This window comes from Polyergus mexicanus, unplaced genomic scaffold, assembly GCF_030449975.1.
Source record: "Polyergus mexicanus isolate NDT 795.1 unplaced genomic scaffold, iyPolMexi1.0 SCAF_3, whole genome shotgun sequence".
NCBI classification, from domain to species: domain Eukaryota; kingdom Metazoa; phylum Arthropoda; class Insecta; order Hymenoptera; family Formicidae; genus Polyergus; species Polyergus mexicanus.
Window position 1 is genome coordinate 9475319 of NW_027223323.1, and position 18743 is coordinate 9494061.

Consider the following 18743-nt stretch of genomic DNA (forward strand, 5'->3'; position numbering starts at 1 on the left):
TCTCTCTCGTCACCGAACGCCCTTTGTTCATCAATGGAGAGCTCGTGTCTACGTTCACGCACGCACGCACACCCGCGATCACGCATCACCACCACGCACACGCGGGGGTATCGCGAGGATCGCAAAGAGGAGCCCTGCCCGCCACCGCGCCTCAGAACGCCCCGAGAGTGCATCGTCAAGGTCACCGCAGGATCGCGTCGAGGAATCGCTGAATAGAATCCCCGAAAATTCGTCCACCTCGATCGAGAGATGCCGAAGAGTCGCGACGCATCTGGTAGAACAAAGTTATCAAGAAAAAGAGAAACGCTTTATCTTGAAGAGGATGCTTTAAGAGTTTGATTCTCTATGAAAAGCGATCCTTTCTCTTACGAGAAATCTTGCCTTGAGAAAAAAAGGAATCCTTGAAAGATTGCGGAAAAATAAAGAATTCATATACCAAAGAGACAGCGATTTTTTTATATTTTTCAATCAGCAAGAGAGAGAGAGAGAGAGAGAGAGAGAGAGAGAGAGAGAAAATTATTAAAAAGGATCTCTTTTTGGAAAAAAGGATACTGAGAAATCATGAACTGTCTGATAAGAGATAGTCTTTGAAAAAAAAAAGAAAAAAGCGTTCCATTTATTCTAAAAGAATAAATAATTTTTCTCTAAAAAATCCGTGTTTGAAAAAAAAAAAAAAAAAAACCTTGAAAAAACGTTCTAAGGGACAATGAAGTTTGGTAATCTACGAAGAAAGGAGGATCTAACGATAACAAAAATTACGTAGATAAGAAAAGTCTCGTAGGTTGAATCGAGATTAAATCTCGTCTCGAGACCAACAATAAAATAGATCAGCCGGGGCGTTTTCCAGAGAATGCAACGATCGGCGGGATCGCACGAAAGGATGCTGAAACTGGCGGGCGGGGGGGAGGGAGGGAGGGGAGGGGGTAAATCATCAAGGTCGGCGATAAAACTATAAATTCTAAAAGACACGCGCTCGCTGTATGACGTGTTCGGCGAGCAAAGTTCAGAAATAATCGAGCCGTTAATTGCGCTTTAACAAGACGTAATTACACGGTGCGAAAATAGCACGAGACTTCGACCAGCGAGAAGAAGGGAGATAGGAGAGGAAAAGGAGAAAAATGCGATCGGTGTCGCGAAATATACATGTAATATCAAATATCGATTAATATTCGCGAGGAGGAAGCTTTTAGATAACTGAATTGACAAGTCGCGGGTCGAGACTCGAGACAGAAGAATAGCTCGAGGAGTAGGGGAAAAAAAAAGGAGAGGGAGAATAGACGGACTTTGTACCCGACTGTAAACACACACACGATAATGACTTATCGGTGAAGTTGAGAAAGGAGGAACGCGCGTCGAAGGGTCTGTGTGACGTGACAAGGATGAGAAGTGAGGGAATGTGTTTTTATGCGAAGGAGACGTAAGCGGCGATCGGGTATCTCCATTTTTAAAGCAAGGAATTTTATAGTAATTTTATTAAAAAAAAAAAAAAAAAAAAGAGAGAGATAAGTGAATTAAAATATCAAAAATGTATTTAATCAAAATTGTATTGGCATATTGGATTAAAATTGCAAAAATTTCATCGTACGATATTCATAATAATGTGTATCATACAGAGTTTAATATACGAACGTAATATGAATATTAATTAAATTTTTATTATTCTTTTTTGTGTGTTTCATATAAAAATTATAAAATTTCAAACTTATAAATCTTAATTAAATTATATATGTACAAAATATATTTTACTACTTTTCAATTTTATTTTATTTATTTTATTTTATTAAAAAGAGATTTTCACATTAAGATAAGTCTGTCTGCAAACAGATTTTCGATGAGTATTCTTTGCAGATGAAAAATTTTTATTGATATCTGTACATGAAGAGGTTAAATAATATTTTAATTCCACAATTACATAAAAAAGTGGAGATACGTTAATTCTCGCTTTGCATCCTTCGTTTTTGTAAAGTGTAATTAATTTTTGTTTGCGTGCATCTCTCTCTCTCTCTCTCTTTCTCGCTCATTTTCTGATTTTTTTTATCAAGAAAAATTTTTTATAATTCTCTGTTTCTCTCTCTTGGGATTTTTTATCTGCTACGTTGATTTGCATATATTGAAATGTTAGGTAACAGAATCGCTCATAGCATGTTTGTCATGCAGGGTCATGATAAACTTCGGCTCGCCAAGTTTAATCACTTTTTTAATCGATTAACATACAATGGGGAAACATATTAAATACAATTATATCTTAATGTCTACCATGATTCATAAAGACAAACAAATAAAATTATTGCATTACAATGTAAAATAAGAACGCGAAATTAAAAGAAAAGTGATAGAAATTTCGAGAGAAATATATTTTCGTTTCTCGAGACATATCTTTTTCAATATACACGGATTAAGAAATTCAGTGCATCAATATAGATTTTTCGCATTTATTGTAGCTTAATAAGTAATTAAAAATCCGGTTGCAAAAGAGAACTGATTTCAATTATATTCTTTTTATCATTTTTTTATATTTTTTTTTTATATTATGTATAAAGAGAAAATAAAAAAGATCTATAAATTATACGGTAATTCTATTAATACTTTTTAATACATAATATAATTAATTTTCTCCGCGAATACGCGAGTCAACCGATCAACAAAGTTGCGTAATTCGATTACGCGTATTACGTCGCTGTAATGATTGCACCGCGATAAAAATACATTACAGCAATTACTATTAACACGTGAATATAATTAATTTGATAATTCAATTTGATTTAGTTTCATCCCACTTACATTATTTTTTTCCGATATACCCGAAATATTGTATACTTGAAACAAATATTTAGGAAAAACGATCTAAAAAACATCTCGTAATTATATATCATATTAGTTTTAATCAAGATTAATCCTGAAAATGCGACGACCTCATTATGATATTTGGAGTATTTTATTTGTAAGTAATAATAATATTATAGGAATCTCACGTATCTCTAAAAGTAATCACGTGTATTTACTTCAAATTCTTCTTCCAAGATACAAGAATGACAAATATGTGATACATTCCAGAGATAAAAATTTCTTTCCTTCCGAGCAAAAAAAAAAAAAAAAAAATTTGACCCAGGTCATGCATTTTACATACAGTTAATCTGACCAACAAATTTAATCAATGCGTTTTATCAATGAACTTGTAAAAAGGATATCGATAGAAAAAAAAGTTTGGTGGCGAGATAAAAATACGAGAGAAAGGAAGGGGGAGGGAGGGAAGGAGGGAGGATCATACGAGGAAGCCGATAAGAGATAACGCGGCTCTTCCGTGTGATCTACCATCCTCTTCTTGCCCCTTCACCCCTTTTTTTTGCAGCTGGGTCAAAGGGCACGAACGGCGGAGGAATCATGCCACATTGCCATACGCATGTCGGCGGACAATAAAGCCGAATAGCGTCGGCCCGGTTCAGTCAGTATCTCGTGACAAACGCGTCGTCGGTGTTAGAGTAGAGTATAGTTTGGAACGAAGGAGAGCGCGTGTGGTGGAAACGGGCAAGCGCGCGCGCGCGCGCGCGCGTCGACGATGACAGCACGAGCCACGGCAGAGTCTTCCCGGCAGTGATACGGCTTGCACGCGTGTGTACCTTCGTCGCACGATATCTCGAGCGATTTTTCGTAACGTCTGATGAGAATATTTTTCGGGACTTTGTTTAAAAGCTCGAAGAAATTCGATAAGAAAATTTCGAGCGTCCAACGTTAATCGAGGCTACGAGAGGAGATCTCGTATCTCTCTTCAAGAATAAACAGGATTGAGATGCAAGTTTTCTCGAAAAGAAAATTGTGAACTCGACTTTTTTACTCGAGGATAAAAATATTTTAGATTTCCTATATTCTGGGATCGATGTTTCGGGAGTTCAAGTTTCCTGCCATGTCGCAAGATGATGAAAAAGAGATAGGATTCACGTTATCTTCGATGCGGAAGGTGTATTTCAAAAGTGAAACATCTTCAATGCTGAAAAGACATCAGAGAGAGATTTAAGATCTCCTGCTACATCAAGAAGACATTGTGCAGATATTGAATTCTTTTTTTTCCTTCCGCGACGTGCAGCATATAACAGACTACGAAATTCATCATCCTAATTGCACAGGCGTTGCAGGAAGTCGACGAGAAAAAAAAAAACCTCTATATAATCTTCAATCGGTGAATCATAAAAAATTACAGTCACGTTTTTCATCTCATTGTGAATTTTCCTTAGACGACTTATTCGCCAACTTTCCTCTCGCGAGGTGAATCTCGATCGATATTCTTTTCTTTGTTAACTAATTCGTACTGCAATCACGTGTGTACAAAAAGAGAGAGACAGAGTGAGGAAGAGAGGAGAGAAAGAAAGAGAGAAATAGCGTGAAAAGAATTTCCAAGAATTTTGACACGAAATTTTGACCTCGGTCCTTTCAGTAGGATCTAGGAAAAGTAACAGAAGAGAGAGAGATAGAAAATAGTACTACTGCAACGAGCAGCAGAGTTCGTGTCATGTTGATGGTGTACAACAGCAGCTGACAGACAGCCGGGGACGTTTGATAATAGATTTTAGTTGGATCTTCGAGATAGACAGACTTCACGATGATTCGAATATTCACCGATACCTTCAAGAACCTGATAAGTGAGTGTGACATGTTTTTTTTACGCGACATTACGTAAATTGCTAAATAAAATATTTGGTATATTTCGCAAATTTATGCCAATAAACTCGAGAAGAGATATGTGTGTATGATTATGACCTACATTATATACATATAAATTTTACGATTAAATGTTTTTGCAAATCAAAGGAAGATAATTGAATTTAATTGCTGCTATTTGAATAAATTATAAGTTACGATTATAATATAATTATAAGTTAAATTATAATTTACTTTTTTTTTATACCGACAATATTTTTTATCAGATAATTAACGGATATCAGTTTTAGATGAGAAAAGTAAGTTAATGAAATATTAGAAATATTTTAACAACTCGATGAAAATTCGTATTTCATATTTAAATGTTTTGTTTGGATATTAAATAAATTATTTATATATATATATATATATATATATATATATATATATATATATATATATTGAAACGTTGCATTTTATCATATTGTCACGAAATTTTCAATTTTGTCATTTATTGAGATATATTTTGAATTTTATATTTTCACTTTATTCTGTCATCACACACATTTCTCGATATCATTTATCTTTATCCTCTCCCCTCGTTGTTCCCTACGCTGATTTAAAGCTTGTTGCATGAAAAAATGATAACGATCATTTTTCACGCTCGATTGTAATCGAGCCTGCGACGGAATGCAAAATCCTGCTAAAAAAAAATGTTGCACAAAGGAAATCAGTCCGTTCGCGCGACAGCGGCAGAATTGAATTTCACTATCGCGAAACGATATGGCGTTGTTTGTACGGCTGACATTAATAATTATATGTTGATTCAGCGAAGTGGAGCGTCCAACCGCAAAGAATGGATGGATCTGCCTGGCGAGATCACTTACTTTCAAAATTAAACATTGCAATTTAATTATATCTTCAAATTTAACTGAAACTCAATAAATTTCATGAATTAAGTTTTGATAAATTTGCATAAATTTCGGTGTATATTTATTTTTTATATTACTAATAATATTATTTATAATATTCGGTATTTCCTTTTATATTTTCTCCGTATTTATCATAAATGAAACCTAAATGAATCTAATAAATTAAATCTGAATAAGAATATCTAACTCAGCCGCGCGCGCGTGCGCAAAATCCGTCAGAGGACGAATGTTAAAACTATTTAATTCTCGCGTGAAAAAGACAATAAAAAGGCCATCTAATTATTTCTCTCGACTTGGTTATTCTTCGATATCTTTCCACATAGCCGGCTTTGTGTGAATTAGTTCGCTCTTTTTTTTTTTCACGTGGTATACGTGACTCCTGTAACGTACAAAACGGCTGTGTCTCGGTTTCGCTCCAGATCCATTCTCTTATCTTTTATTACGTCGACACTACTGTCCTTGTTCATTCTCGTGTCCATTCAATAAGACAATGTAACATATTATTATCATGCTATATAATTCATGTTATATAATTACACGAAAAGGACCATTTGTGTCTTCTAACATCTGACTTATTACTTATTCCAAATACGCTGATTATTATGAATATTTTGAAATTACTTGTCCTACAGTTTCGCTATTGCAATATTATTGATGATAAATAATCATTATTTTCTTGCGTGAAAAAGAAATATTTTTGATACTGGAAAACAAATTTTGAAATATACTTTAATTCTATTTAATTATGTATTTTATTTATATATTTTTTATTATTTGTTTTTTAAAAGTGCTACTCTCTGGTTACCTGGTTGATAATGTTGATCATATTGTAGGATTAAATTTTCAAAAGTTTATCACGCTTATTCTAAAATTAATTCTCTCCGAGGATGATGTAATTTTGAACAATGCTCGTATTGAAATTGCTCAGCTTGTCCAACTGTATCGAGAACTTGGACTTTGGACTCTCATGGAATTGTAATAACAAATACGAATATAGTCGAATACTAACCGCCGAATTATGCTGATTTGAACAAAAGACACGTGATAGATAACAATTAAATGTTTTAACATTCAATGCAGAACACGATAATCTTAAATTTACACAAATTAACGTACCATATTCGTGTACATAATCTTATTCTTCCTTAATCTATTCTTAATCTTACAAATTTATATAAATAAACATATGGATTTCAATATCATCTTCGAATTCTCTTTCAATAAATCCTGATCTAAATTTTGAATTTAAATTTTCCTATTTTTTAATTTTGAGACATATCGATATATTATATTGTATGTGTGTGCGTGAGATATTATATATAATATTTATAAATTCTACCCACATGTTTAAAAACGATTTTACAGAGTTTTATTATATATATATATATAAATTTTTATAAAATATTGAATTTATATTTTTTCCAATATCCGTAAACAGACTTAACGACCTAAACGATAAAATATTATTGTCTCTTTTCAGATAAAATATAAGTGTATGAAATATCGGATATACGTCTATAGAAGATCAATAAAAAATATTTATACGCATATGTCAGAAGCCACATTATCAAATAACTTCATATGTAATATATAAAATATTAGAAAGATAAATTTCACGATTATTATACTCGAAAGAATGCGTGTGTTTGTTGTTACACAACTTGAATTGCAAATCCGAATTGAAAATTCTTGACGCGTAGATTCTCTTTTTGCGGTCATTCCACGAAACAACTCGGCATTAGAGACAAAGCTAGCTGGTCCCCTCATTTTGTCAACCGTTTGGGGATTAAACGCATTAGGGGGCTGCCGACAATTTATGACGATTAGTTGATGGGCAAAGATAGCTCGCAGCAACGGAAAGCCTTTCAGTATCTTGCGATACGACGCACAGTATTCGTACGAATCATCTTTCATCCCTTTTTGGTATTTTAAGAGGCGCGGTATGTAATATTTTTAATACAAAAAGAGGAGAGAAGATTATTATTTTCAACTTTACTGTCTTAAATTGGCTAAGTGATAGCTTATTATTTATATCTTTATTTGAAAATATTTTGGGAATGCTTTATTTCTACAATATATTGTAAAAATTTGCAAAATTTATTTTAACAAATAAAAGTCAGAATACACACATTCCTATCTTCATTTAAGAACTTGCGAGACTTGGATGCTAGATGTTCATTATTATAATTTATTTTTTCTAGAGAAAAGAAAATTAAAATAAATGTTTAATATTTTATTATAGAGAATTAAAGAATGTCCATCGTTCAATCATCACTTTAATTATTTTAATCCGCCTTTATTATTTACTATATACTAATCTCGTGCGTTATCTCGTAAGAAACAAATCGCAACAAAACGCAACACTCTGTTATTGTATCTATTAATTCTATTTACTCAGAGATTCTTTCAAAATGATGAGCGAGTACCTGATCTTCTTATTTTTCGAAGAGATCATTTGCATTCGCGTGTTTTAAACGGCGCGTGCTATAAACATGAAGTAGGGGAGGGAAAAAAAAAAAAACAACGGATGCAAGAATATCACGAGGTCACTGATAATCCCGGCTTGACCCGCGTCTAATCGGTAAATTTAATCGAAATCTTCCTACATTGAGTTGCGATAAGCAACATCATACGATTCCTTTGCATCGTAAGCCTCTGTCGAGCAAGCGCTTCTCAGAGTTATTGACGCACATACAGTTGTTCCATATCGTCCCACTCTTTTTTTCTCTCTACGATCGTACGATGGAAATTATTCATAGGAATCATTCAACTGTCGCGTGCACGCTTGCATGTTCACGTGCTCAGCTCGATGAATGAAAGAATCGCAACCGAGATAGAACCACACTGATTACTTTCGAAATAGTTCATCTCTCTGACATTTTCATTAGAGATTTTTCATCTCACTGAAATAATGTTTAAAAAGTGGAAAGAAAAATTCAAATGTAAAGTTTACCGCGATATTTCACCAAATTCCACATAAAATTAAAATATCTAAATATATATATATATAGACATTTGATCTTTTATCTATTTTGATTTTATTTTAAATATATGGAAAGATACGAAACTTAAATTATTACTATTAATTAGATTTCCCCCCCCCCCCCCAAATGGTAGAACTTATTTTAAAAGAAATGTGAAGATTTTTAAATAACTGTATTTTATTGATATTTTAAATATATTTAAATCGAAAGTCTTAAAATATGTTTTAATCTTTAATGGAAAAGCTCATTCAGCCTTTTTTAGGATATCGGGAACTGATAATTGAATGATGTAGTTTCATTGGAAGCGCGACTCTTCAATTTCCTTATCATTTTTTTATCGAATAAATTTGGAATCTATGTAAAAATATCGAAATAAAAAAAATAACAACTTTACTTAAAATAAAAATACATTTGAAAATACTTGCCATCTATAGATATTTTAGATTTAATATTTTGTAAAAATTAAAGGCGACAACATTTTTGCAGCTACTTAACATTAATTTTTGCGCTAATGTTTCTTATTATTAGACAGTTTCCAGAAATTATCTTTTCTTATCTAAATATGCACCGGCCTCGCTATTAGATACATCGCAATTCAGTGCTCGTTTGTGCTTAAATAAATACGATTCTGTTCAAATGTATAGAGTATCTTCAAATAATCAAGCTTCTCCTTTTGTAGATTGTTCGATTGAATTGAAAAATATCGAATAATTTTCTGACAATTGATATTGGAAATAAAAGTAACATGATTTTATTGTGTATGAATGAACTATGTTTCAAGATAAAAGATAGACGATGAAATCATTTTTCCATTAATAAAAAAAAAAAAAAAAAAAAAAAAATCCTTCATAAAATTACAACTGAAATTTTTTAATTGTTATAAATATAATATTTACTATAATTATAATAAATAATATACAGTATTTAAAATATAAAAAATATGACAAATAATGATATCTTTCGCCCTTCTTGTTACCGAAATATAAATTAACTTATAGAAGATGCAGTCAGGAATATATGTATATATGTATATGTATATATCCGGTGATTCTCTGGGACACACTGTGTAAATGCTAGTATTTATAGTTATTGCGCCAGAGAACGTTTGCTCGTGTGAGTAACGCGATATAACCAAAGAAAGTGTCGGTTCTTCGTCGAATGGAAATTAATTCAAAGTACGAAGCAAGAGTAAGATTTTCCGAGAACGTTCTCTGGTAAATTCAATCGCAGTCCGGTAAATATTAGCATGATTCGTGGGAATCGTCAATTCTGTAATTAATAATATGCACCAGCTGCATTGGAAAAGTTTGCGCGAAAGTCAATGGTGTGGTGAAAGGAGAGTAGTGCTTTATAAATTTTGTAATGAGAGAATGAATAAAATATGTGAATTACATATCTTATGCAAATAAAAAAAAAAAAAAAAAAATTAACATATAACAAACTCGAATAATTCTAATGAAAAATAAAATATTAAATATTCTTCCAATTTTTTTTTTCTCCACATCTGTTTGCTAAAAAGATTTCGAATTTTTGCTAACAAAAATTTATCATCTTAATTAATTCATAATTATAAATTACCAAAATATAATATAAAGTTCTCGATTAAAACCTCGATTAATAATTAATTGGCAACCTTATATCATCCTAATTAAATAAAATAATGTTTAGTACAAAAATTGCTTAAGCGACGAAACCTCACTACCTTATCACTCGCGTATCGTAACGCGTCAAAATTGCTCTTATCGGAACGTAATTTTGTATTTACGTTTCCTCTATTCGTCAAGGGAGAACGCGTGTGCAATTTTTTTTTTCTTCTTCTTTTCAACGTTAGCATGGAAGATGGGAAATTTTGCGCGCTATCGGCCGAGAAAGGGAAAACGAGAATAAATCGTCGGGTGCGTCTAACGGTAACGCGACATGTTAAGCGAAAAAAAGCGTTCTACTGGGGAAATTTTGCAGCTTGCCGAGATAACGACGTACACGCGTTGCCGTAAATGTGTTTTATGACCGGTTGTTGCGAATACGGGTCTCGGCTTCTCTCGAGAGATCGGTGGAAAAACTAGCGCGCTCCGGGAATCAGAAGAGAAATAACGGTATATAACTCGCGGGTATCATGCCAATCAGCGACTTGCTTCGAAATTATTTCGATCGATCCTGCAATTCGATTCACGCTAGGGAGGCCGATGTTTGCGCTTAAAAATATTAAATTCAACAAATTGCGTAAGTGCCTTGTAGCAAGCATATTTCATGTAAAATATGAGACATTATGTATACATTCAAAGATAAAACAATTTTAGAACGTACATGTACGTGTTTAATTTTTCAAAAACAGCTTCAATGTGAGAAAAGAGTAAAATAAAAGAGAATAAAAATATTCTAAATTTAAATTTAGCTTTTTCATAATATTATTTAAATATACAAAGTACAAGATGTATAAAATATAATAAATATATAAAAATTAAATTAAAAAATATTATTTAATATTATTTTCAAACTTAGAATCGACTATATATATATATATATTTCATGCAGATATAATAATTATATTATTAATATAAAATATGTAATACTATTTTTAGTATCTACCAATAATAGAAGTGCTACAAAAAAAAGTGAATGAATGATACATATATGCATTATATAAGATATTATATTTTATTATTAATTTCATCCAACAGTTTAAATCTAAAATATATTATCAGTTATCTAATAGACATGAATGCATTATTTATTTTATCCTATTTTTTTCATCTTTCTAAATTACCTCTAAAAATATACATAACCAGAGAACAATTACCTATATTCATAAACAAGATGAGTTTTAGATTACAAACTTTTTAAAGAGAAAGTAATTTTTTCTCTGTATTCGTATTTTTTTTTTTATTCATATATTTGAAATATATTTTGGATTAAATATGATGAAAATAAAATTCAATGATTTTTGAATAGAAAGGTAACATGTTACTATTGTTGCAATTTTAGTATCTACCAATACTAGAAGTGCTACAAGTGAATGAATGATACATATATGCATTATATGAGATATTATATTTTATTATTAATTTCATCTAACAGTTTAAATCTAAAACATATTATCAGTTATCTAATAGACATGAATGCATTACTTATTTTATCCTATTTTTTTCATCTTTCTAAATTACCTCTAAAAATACACATAACCAGAGAACAATTACCTATATTCATAAACAAGATGAGTATTAGATTACAAACTTTTTAAAGAGAAAGTAATTTTTTCTCTGTATTTGTTTTTTTTTTTTTTTTATTCATATATTTGAAATATATTTTGGATTAAATACGATGAAAATAAAATTCAATGGTTTTTAAATAGAAAGGCAGCATGTTACAATTGTTGCCGTGAATTGTCGATGAGAGTGACAACGTGCAACTACCCTCGTAGAAACTACGATCTTATCGATCCGTTAATAAAGTACCCTTACGCAGACCGATTCCTTCCCTTGACCGCGGAGAAGATCGTCGAGATCGATATGCTTTACAACAACGCGGGCAATTGTTCTTGTATCATTTCGAGATACTATCGATATCGCGGTTTGTCGACCGCGCAAATCCGGATTACATCAGATGTGCGATATCCCGAACTTATCATTCCCAAACGATCGTGATTATAACCATGTTACGAAATTTTATGCAGCATCACATTAAGGAATTATTCGATAAAGCGTATAATTTACCGTTACATATTGCATTCGTTATCTTCTATATGTAATTATTAAAATAAAACACTAGTAAAAAAGAAAAGAGACAAAAACTATTTTATATTACTTCGAAATTTTTAATCTCCAAAATTTTAGAGACATTTCGCGGGAACAACATCAATTATTTATATTGTGAAAAATATTCTCATTTTTTTTTTTCAAATTTTTTATTAACTTCTATATTTCACGACACACAAGAAAAGTTCGAGTATAAAGATATGAAAAATTGCTATCGATGAAATATTTCAATGTATTACATTTTTTTTTTTTTGAGTGAGAGAACAAAATTTACGACGATTTTATTTGATCGATTTTGCGATTGCTAAATCGAAGGGGCCTATAATTTTGTTCACAGCCACGTCAGCCGTGATCCTAAAGACGGAAAACGAACATCATCATCTGTCGAGTCTGTCTGGGGACAATATTCTCGGGACGGGGGTAAGAATAGGACGTGGCGAGGACGCAGTCGCGAGTGATAGCAGCAACCCCGTTATGGATTCGGCGCAATCGGCCATGATGAAGCAGGCGGACTACGTCGTAGGTCAGTCAACTAAATTCACGATATTTTTCACGGCAAACGTGACGACGGTTTCTACGATCGCGAGACTATAATTTGATTCTATTGACGATTGTGATCGATTAATCCGATAGTCGTTACAAATCTGTTATTTGTGTTATCTGTGTTATCAAAGCGACGTGAGTGTTTTTCATGAACTTGGGACGTAAGCTTGTCGTCACGTGAATTGAAAAACGTTTCTCACTCCTCTTATAATTTTTAATAATTTTATTGAAGCAAAATTGCAATAAGATTCTTTCTGAAGCAAAGACCGACCTCGTGAAACAATAATATGTTTTAATCCGAATATGTATAATCCATATATTGGAAGAGAGCGGAGGTATGAGACGATATTAAAATCACCAAGCAATTTTAAAGAATTTAAAGTATGATGAATATGCATAACTTTTACTACAAGAGATGCTTCGATAAAAATTTTTGAAAATTAAAAATATATTATAACAAATTTGACTTAAATGAATTCCCTTCCTTTTTCGACTATACTTTTATGGAATAATAATTAATCTTTCTTTTAATAAAAATCGTTATAATTTTAAAAGTAAATAATATTTACAACTTTTGGAAAGCAAAAAATTCATAATGAGAAATATTAATATATTTTTCTATTTGCAAATAAAATTTTGACCAATTGTGAAATTGATTCTTCTTATTCTGTTTTATAATTCTTTTCTTCTTCTATTTTTATTGTCACTTGCACGTTTTGTCAATCGAGATTGCTTAGCTATATGGCGAAATCGAAATGCTATTGCATTGTTTTTAAATTCAAAGATCACTCGTAATGAAAATTAATTTTTACATCGCTAATGTTTTGCATATTTAAATTTCACATTACAAAATTCCCATTTACCATTTTTTCCCATTTCCCATTTTTTGTTCGATGATAACGTCAAGCATTTATAAGCGAATATGAAAATTGTATTTAGAACTTTGCTTGAAATCGACTATTTTTGTCATGTCTATATCGTCAATTTGTGGATGTATACATTACATATTGTATAATATATTCAGTATTTTAATATATTTCTCTCTTTAATTTATATTTCTCTAATTAATTTATACGCTTGTAAATTTGTATTTGGCAAACGGACATTAAATATAGAATCTATGAATAATTCATTAATACTATAACAAAGAGAAACAAACAAAAAAATTGAATATAATTTTTCATATCATACGATTATATAAGATGTATTCATAATTTAAGTTATTTTAATATATTTCTCTCTTTATGTGCAAAAATCTTTTTTAAACATTAGATATTAATTTATACGCTTGTAAATTTGTATTTGGCAAACGGACGTTAAATATAGAATCTATGAATAATTCATTAATACTATAACAAAGAAACAAACAAAAAAATTGAATATAATTTTTCATATCATACGATTATATAAGATGTATTCATAATTTAAGTTATTTTAATATATTTCTCTCTTTATGTGCAAAAATCTTTTTTATAAACATTAGATATTAATTTATACGCTTGTAAATTTGTATTTGGCAAACGGACGTTAAATATAGAATCTATGAATAATTCATTAATATCATAACAAACAAACAAACAAAAAAATTGAATATAATTTTTCATGTCATACGATTATATAAGATGTATTCATAATTTAAGTTATATAAGAAAAGAATTATTAAAAGTATCATTTATAATTAGTTGTAAAATTACATAATTAATTGACGGCTTTCTTTGCTAAACATAACAGGATAAAAACTTTGATAGGAACGAACGACATTGAAAGATAACATGGCATGTTAAAAGTGTCTCATTATAAATCAATAAGCAGGCTTATATAAAAAGAAACTTTGGTCGCAATTACTCACCGTGAACGTTGGCGTTCAAAGTTCAATATATCACAATTGATAATACTCGGCGAGAGATGATGTGAGATCCTGAATGATAAGCCTCCCACAAAATTGCTATCAGTACGATTTTTTTTTTTTTTTTATGTTTTCCATATCCTTATGAATTTTTATGCCGAAATAAATAATCATTATTATACTGCCAATATACTATAAAATTCATTTTTAACATGATGCATTTAATATTATTTTCATCTATTTCAATATCAAGTATTTTCAATATAACTAACATTTAATTAATTAAATATAATTTTGATATAAAAATTATTTTGGCTATATATATATTGTTATGGCAAAATATATGAGTTTCTTTCACCAATTGATATTTCTTTTAACAATATGATTATGATGATATAAATAGGAATTTATCATGTTATTAAATATAAATATGTTTTCCGATTAAACATCAAATGTGTCTGATATAAATATTTCATTTTATCAAAATGACTGTCAATTTTGTTATCAATATGAATATATCGTGAATACTAATTTTCTCCATTATTAATAATAGGCATTAGTATCAATATCAGATAATCGATGATTTTATTAGTATCCACGAACAAGAGAATACTGATAGCAATACCTAATGTAAGAGGCTTTCGCGCTCAAGTTTTTAACGTGCACGATCAAAGTATACAACTGAATCGAATCAATACGATGACAGTTAGCCAATCGATATTAATCAAATCTGTATTATGTTACAGATGTTGTGCTGCCAACGGTCTTAATTGCTTTGCTGTTCGTCGGCAATGCGATCATTGTGTATATCATCTTCCAATTTAGAAAGAGGTAAAGTAAAGGTCCTTTCATCTTATTTTATCGATACAAGTAGATACAAATTTTTTTGTAAGAAAAAAATGGCAATAAAATAATAAAAATGTAATTAAAAGAAATATAACTTTCAATTTTGATTAAATTAAAAAATTAAATTTTTTATTATTAAATTTCGAATATATTTTTTTATCTACTTACGAAAATCTTACGAATTTTATATCATATGCCTCGTAAAAAAATAATTGAACTTCCCAGAGGGGCGGGGGGATAAAAAAAATCAACTTCGCTCTGTAAATTTCTGATATTCAACTTTGGAAATATATTATATAATATATTATCACACAAAATGTGACAACAATGTCGCAGAGCTGTGAACGAGCAATTAATCTCATAATCAACGAGTGATAAATTAAATAAGTTATTACTAACTCACCATTCCCTGACTTCCTCCTTCTCCTCCTCCTCCTCCTCGTCGTCCTCCTCTCTTGATCATCCGTTAAGATGAGTTAACCTCTCTGTGGCAGGCGCCCGCGTACACTTATACAAACGATCGCGAACGACGGAATTAATTAGGGACACGTGTACTAATTAATATAATCGGCGAATTCTTGATATGGCGCTCCCGATATACACGACGAGCTTTACAGCACACGAGCGATGGAGAAGATTCAAAAATCGCGTGCTACACCTTCCTCCGCGACGCTACGCCTGTTGCCTGTTGCTCCCCCTTTAAGTGCCGCTTAGTGCACTTTCTACACCTTGATATTCGCCGAAATTTCCCTTCCTGCCGCCAACTTCGCGCCAATTCCGTGCGACACGATGCGACTAATAAAGTCGAATTAATGATTGATTAATAATAATAAAACGATTGAAATTATATATTTCATTTTATGTACACGTATAAATCTCGCCAAACACACATATTATTAATAAACGATGTAAATATCTCAGCTCGATGTGTCCCGACTTTCCCCGACACGTCTATTACTTCGCGCTTTTCGTGCCAAAATGGCAAACGAATAATGTATCTAAATTGATATGGAAATATGTAACAAAATATATATATATATATATTAAGAACGCTCTCTCTCTCTTTTTCTCAAGCGTATAATAATTACTATTTATAAATAAATAAATCATACGATGAGAGACGAGAAAATATCCTTGCCGTTTTCCGCATACTTGTCGCAGACATAATACATGCGTAGCGTCTCGAGTCTGGCGTACAAATGACACGCCCGGTTACTTGTCGAGGCGCCCGCTAAAAAAAGACAACAAGCGAATGTAAACATCCTACACGTACTCGGCAAGCTTGGAATGTATACGCGATAGATATATGTACATAGAAAAACTTTTAATGCTCGTCTCGTCGTAATTGATTTTGCGTGACACACGGATATATAATAATTTCGCACATTATGAAAACAAGTACGTTAGCGAGCTTTGTTATGTTAACGAAGTTATAACGAGTTAATTTCGTTCGATTTTTTGGATGTATTTTTTTTTACAAGTTCAATAGAGAAATCGTGTTACCTGAATATTAATTGAAGGCATCTGAGTACGTTACAATCGGATTGATATACATGGGATTGTATTCACGCGAAATTGTACAAGTAAATTATGCGTTTTATATTACTAGAAAAGTAACGCGCGATGTGCGCGGAGTCGCGGATGCGTGTGAAATAGTCCGTTCTAGACAAGGAAAAAGGCGGGAAACATCCCGAGTTTAAATTTTTACTTCGTAGTATATTAAAACACATTTTTTTTTCCTATATTAAATTCCTATATATTAAATTTATAATTTAAAATATTAAATAATTTAGATAAAATATATATCTTTATACATAATCTATATGCTATAAAAATTAATAATTAATATCTAAATATTATTTAAAAATTTCTATCATACAATAGAGTATAATAAAAAAAAAAAAAATAGAAAACTCTAGATATTTAATTAAAATTATCATATTAAATTGCGTAAATAATACTTTTAAAATAATTAATAACCTTAAAATACATATAAGCAAAAACTAAAAAAAATATATATATAAGACGTTAAGAAGAAATTAAATTAATTAAACAAGATATAGCGAGGGAAATGCAATGCTAAATGATTTTTTTTTTTTTCCATTTCAGAAGAGTCCCAGCCACGACGCAAGCCGAAGAAATGTCTCTTCGGGGCTCGGCGGATGTACCCCAAGTGTGATCCCAGAAACACAGACTGATCGCATACCAATGGCCATCGGTACCAGCCAGGAATCATCGATGTCCACATGAAAGTTATCACAAAAATGTCTCCCATTGGGTCGACTTTCGAAGAACTTCAAAGTTATCGCGATGATTCCGCGCAATTAATTAAAATGAAGTCACGTTCGAAAAAGCGAGAAGGGAATAGAACGTGTCTTTTCGTAACACTTGAGGACAATGTCGCACGTGATTTTACTGTGCATTTTTTAATGCAAAAAGTGACTGTTTAAATTCTGAAATTGTCTCTTATATATTTGCATTAATTTAGAGAAAATTCAAAATTAGCCAACACTGTTTTTAATGTTAAAAATGCATGAAGAATCAGTAAATGACAAATTAACTTTGAAACATGCTTCGACGCATTTGCATTTTCTTTTTTGTGTATTTATTGTTAAACGTATTCAATTGTCATCTCATGTTCGCAATAAATACATCTTTATAGACATGCTTTCTAAGATTTTATTTAGAGAAATAATATTCAGGAATATAAACAGCCACTTTTAAAACGCTAAAATAGGACCCAGTGTTCCCAGGTGCCGTTTTATAAACGGATTATATTGGTTCGATACTGCATAACTCACGAGCCTATTACATCATGACCTTATGTACACACTCTTACGTTACTCTGTATTATAATGTAAGGAAATAATAATTCTCTATTTCGTCCAATTTGTGGATAAGTTAAAAATAAATCAGTTTTCTTAGTAGTTTTGTGTACTTATTTGTCGTTTTTGTCGCAAACTTAATTTTTAATCAGCTGATTTTATAATTTGGTAATTAAAAGTTGTCATTTATTAAGTTTTCAAAAACTAAAAAAATTTTTTTCGCTTATTAAACGATCATTCAGATTTTTGCTAACTTTAATTTTTCCCTTATTTTCACTATCTTTTAATTATTTATTTTATGTTCATAAAATTATCTTAGAGATCTTAAATTTAAAAAATATACGTAAATAAATATAAGTATTTTACACATGTGTCATGTAAAT

At 31.0% G+C, this 18743-nt stretch overlaps 1 protein-coding gene across 5 annotated transcripts; it reads left to right on the top strand.

The window, feature by feature from the left end:
• Window positions 1-922: 922 nt before the first annotated feature.
• LOC138931849 (uncharacterized) lies at window positions 923-18450 on the top strand. Of its 5 annotated transcripts, none has more exons than XM_070293029.1 (5): window positions 923-1464; window positions 3350-4634; window positions 12638-12823; window positions 15436-15520; window positions 17645-18450. In XM_070293029.1, the coding sequence occupies exons 2-5, from the start codon at window positions 4595-4597 to the stop codon at window positions 17712-17714; spliced, it is 381 nt and encodes a 126-aa protein (XP_070149130.1). In that variant the 5' UTR covers window positions 923-1464; window positions 3350-4594; the 3' UTR covers window positions 17715-18450. The 5 variants fall into 5 exon arrangements, with proteins under 5 accessions (XP_070149130.1, XP_070149131.1, XP_070149132.1 ...); XM_070293030.1 differs by having other exon boundaries at window positions 923-1449; XM_070293031.1 differs by having other exon boundaries at window positions 923-1432.
• The last annotated feature ends 293 nt before the right edge of the window (window positions 18451-18743 follow it).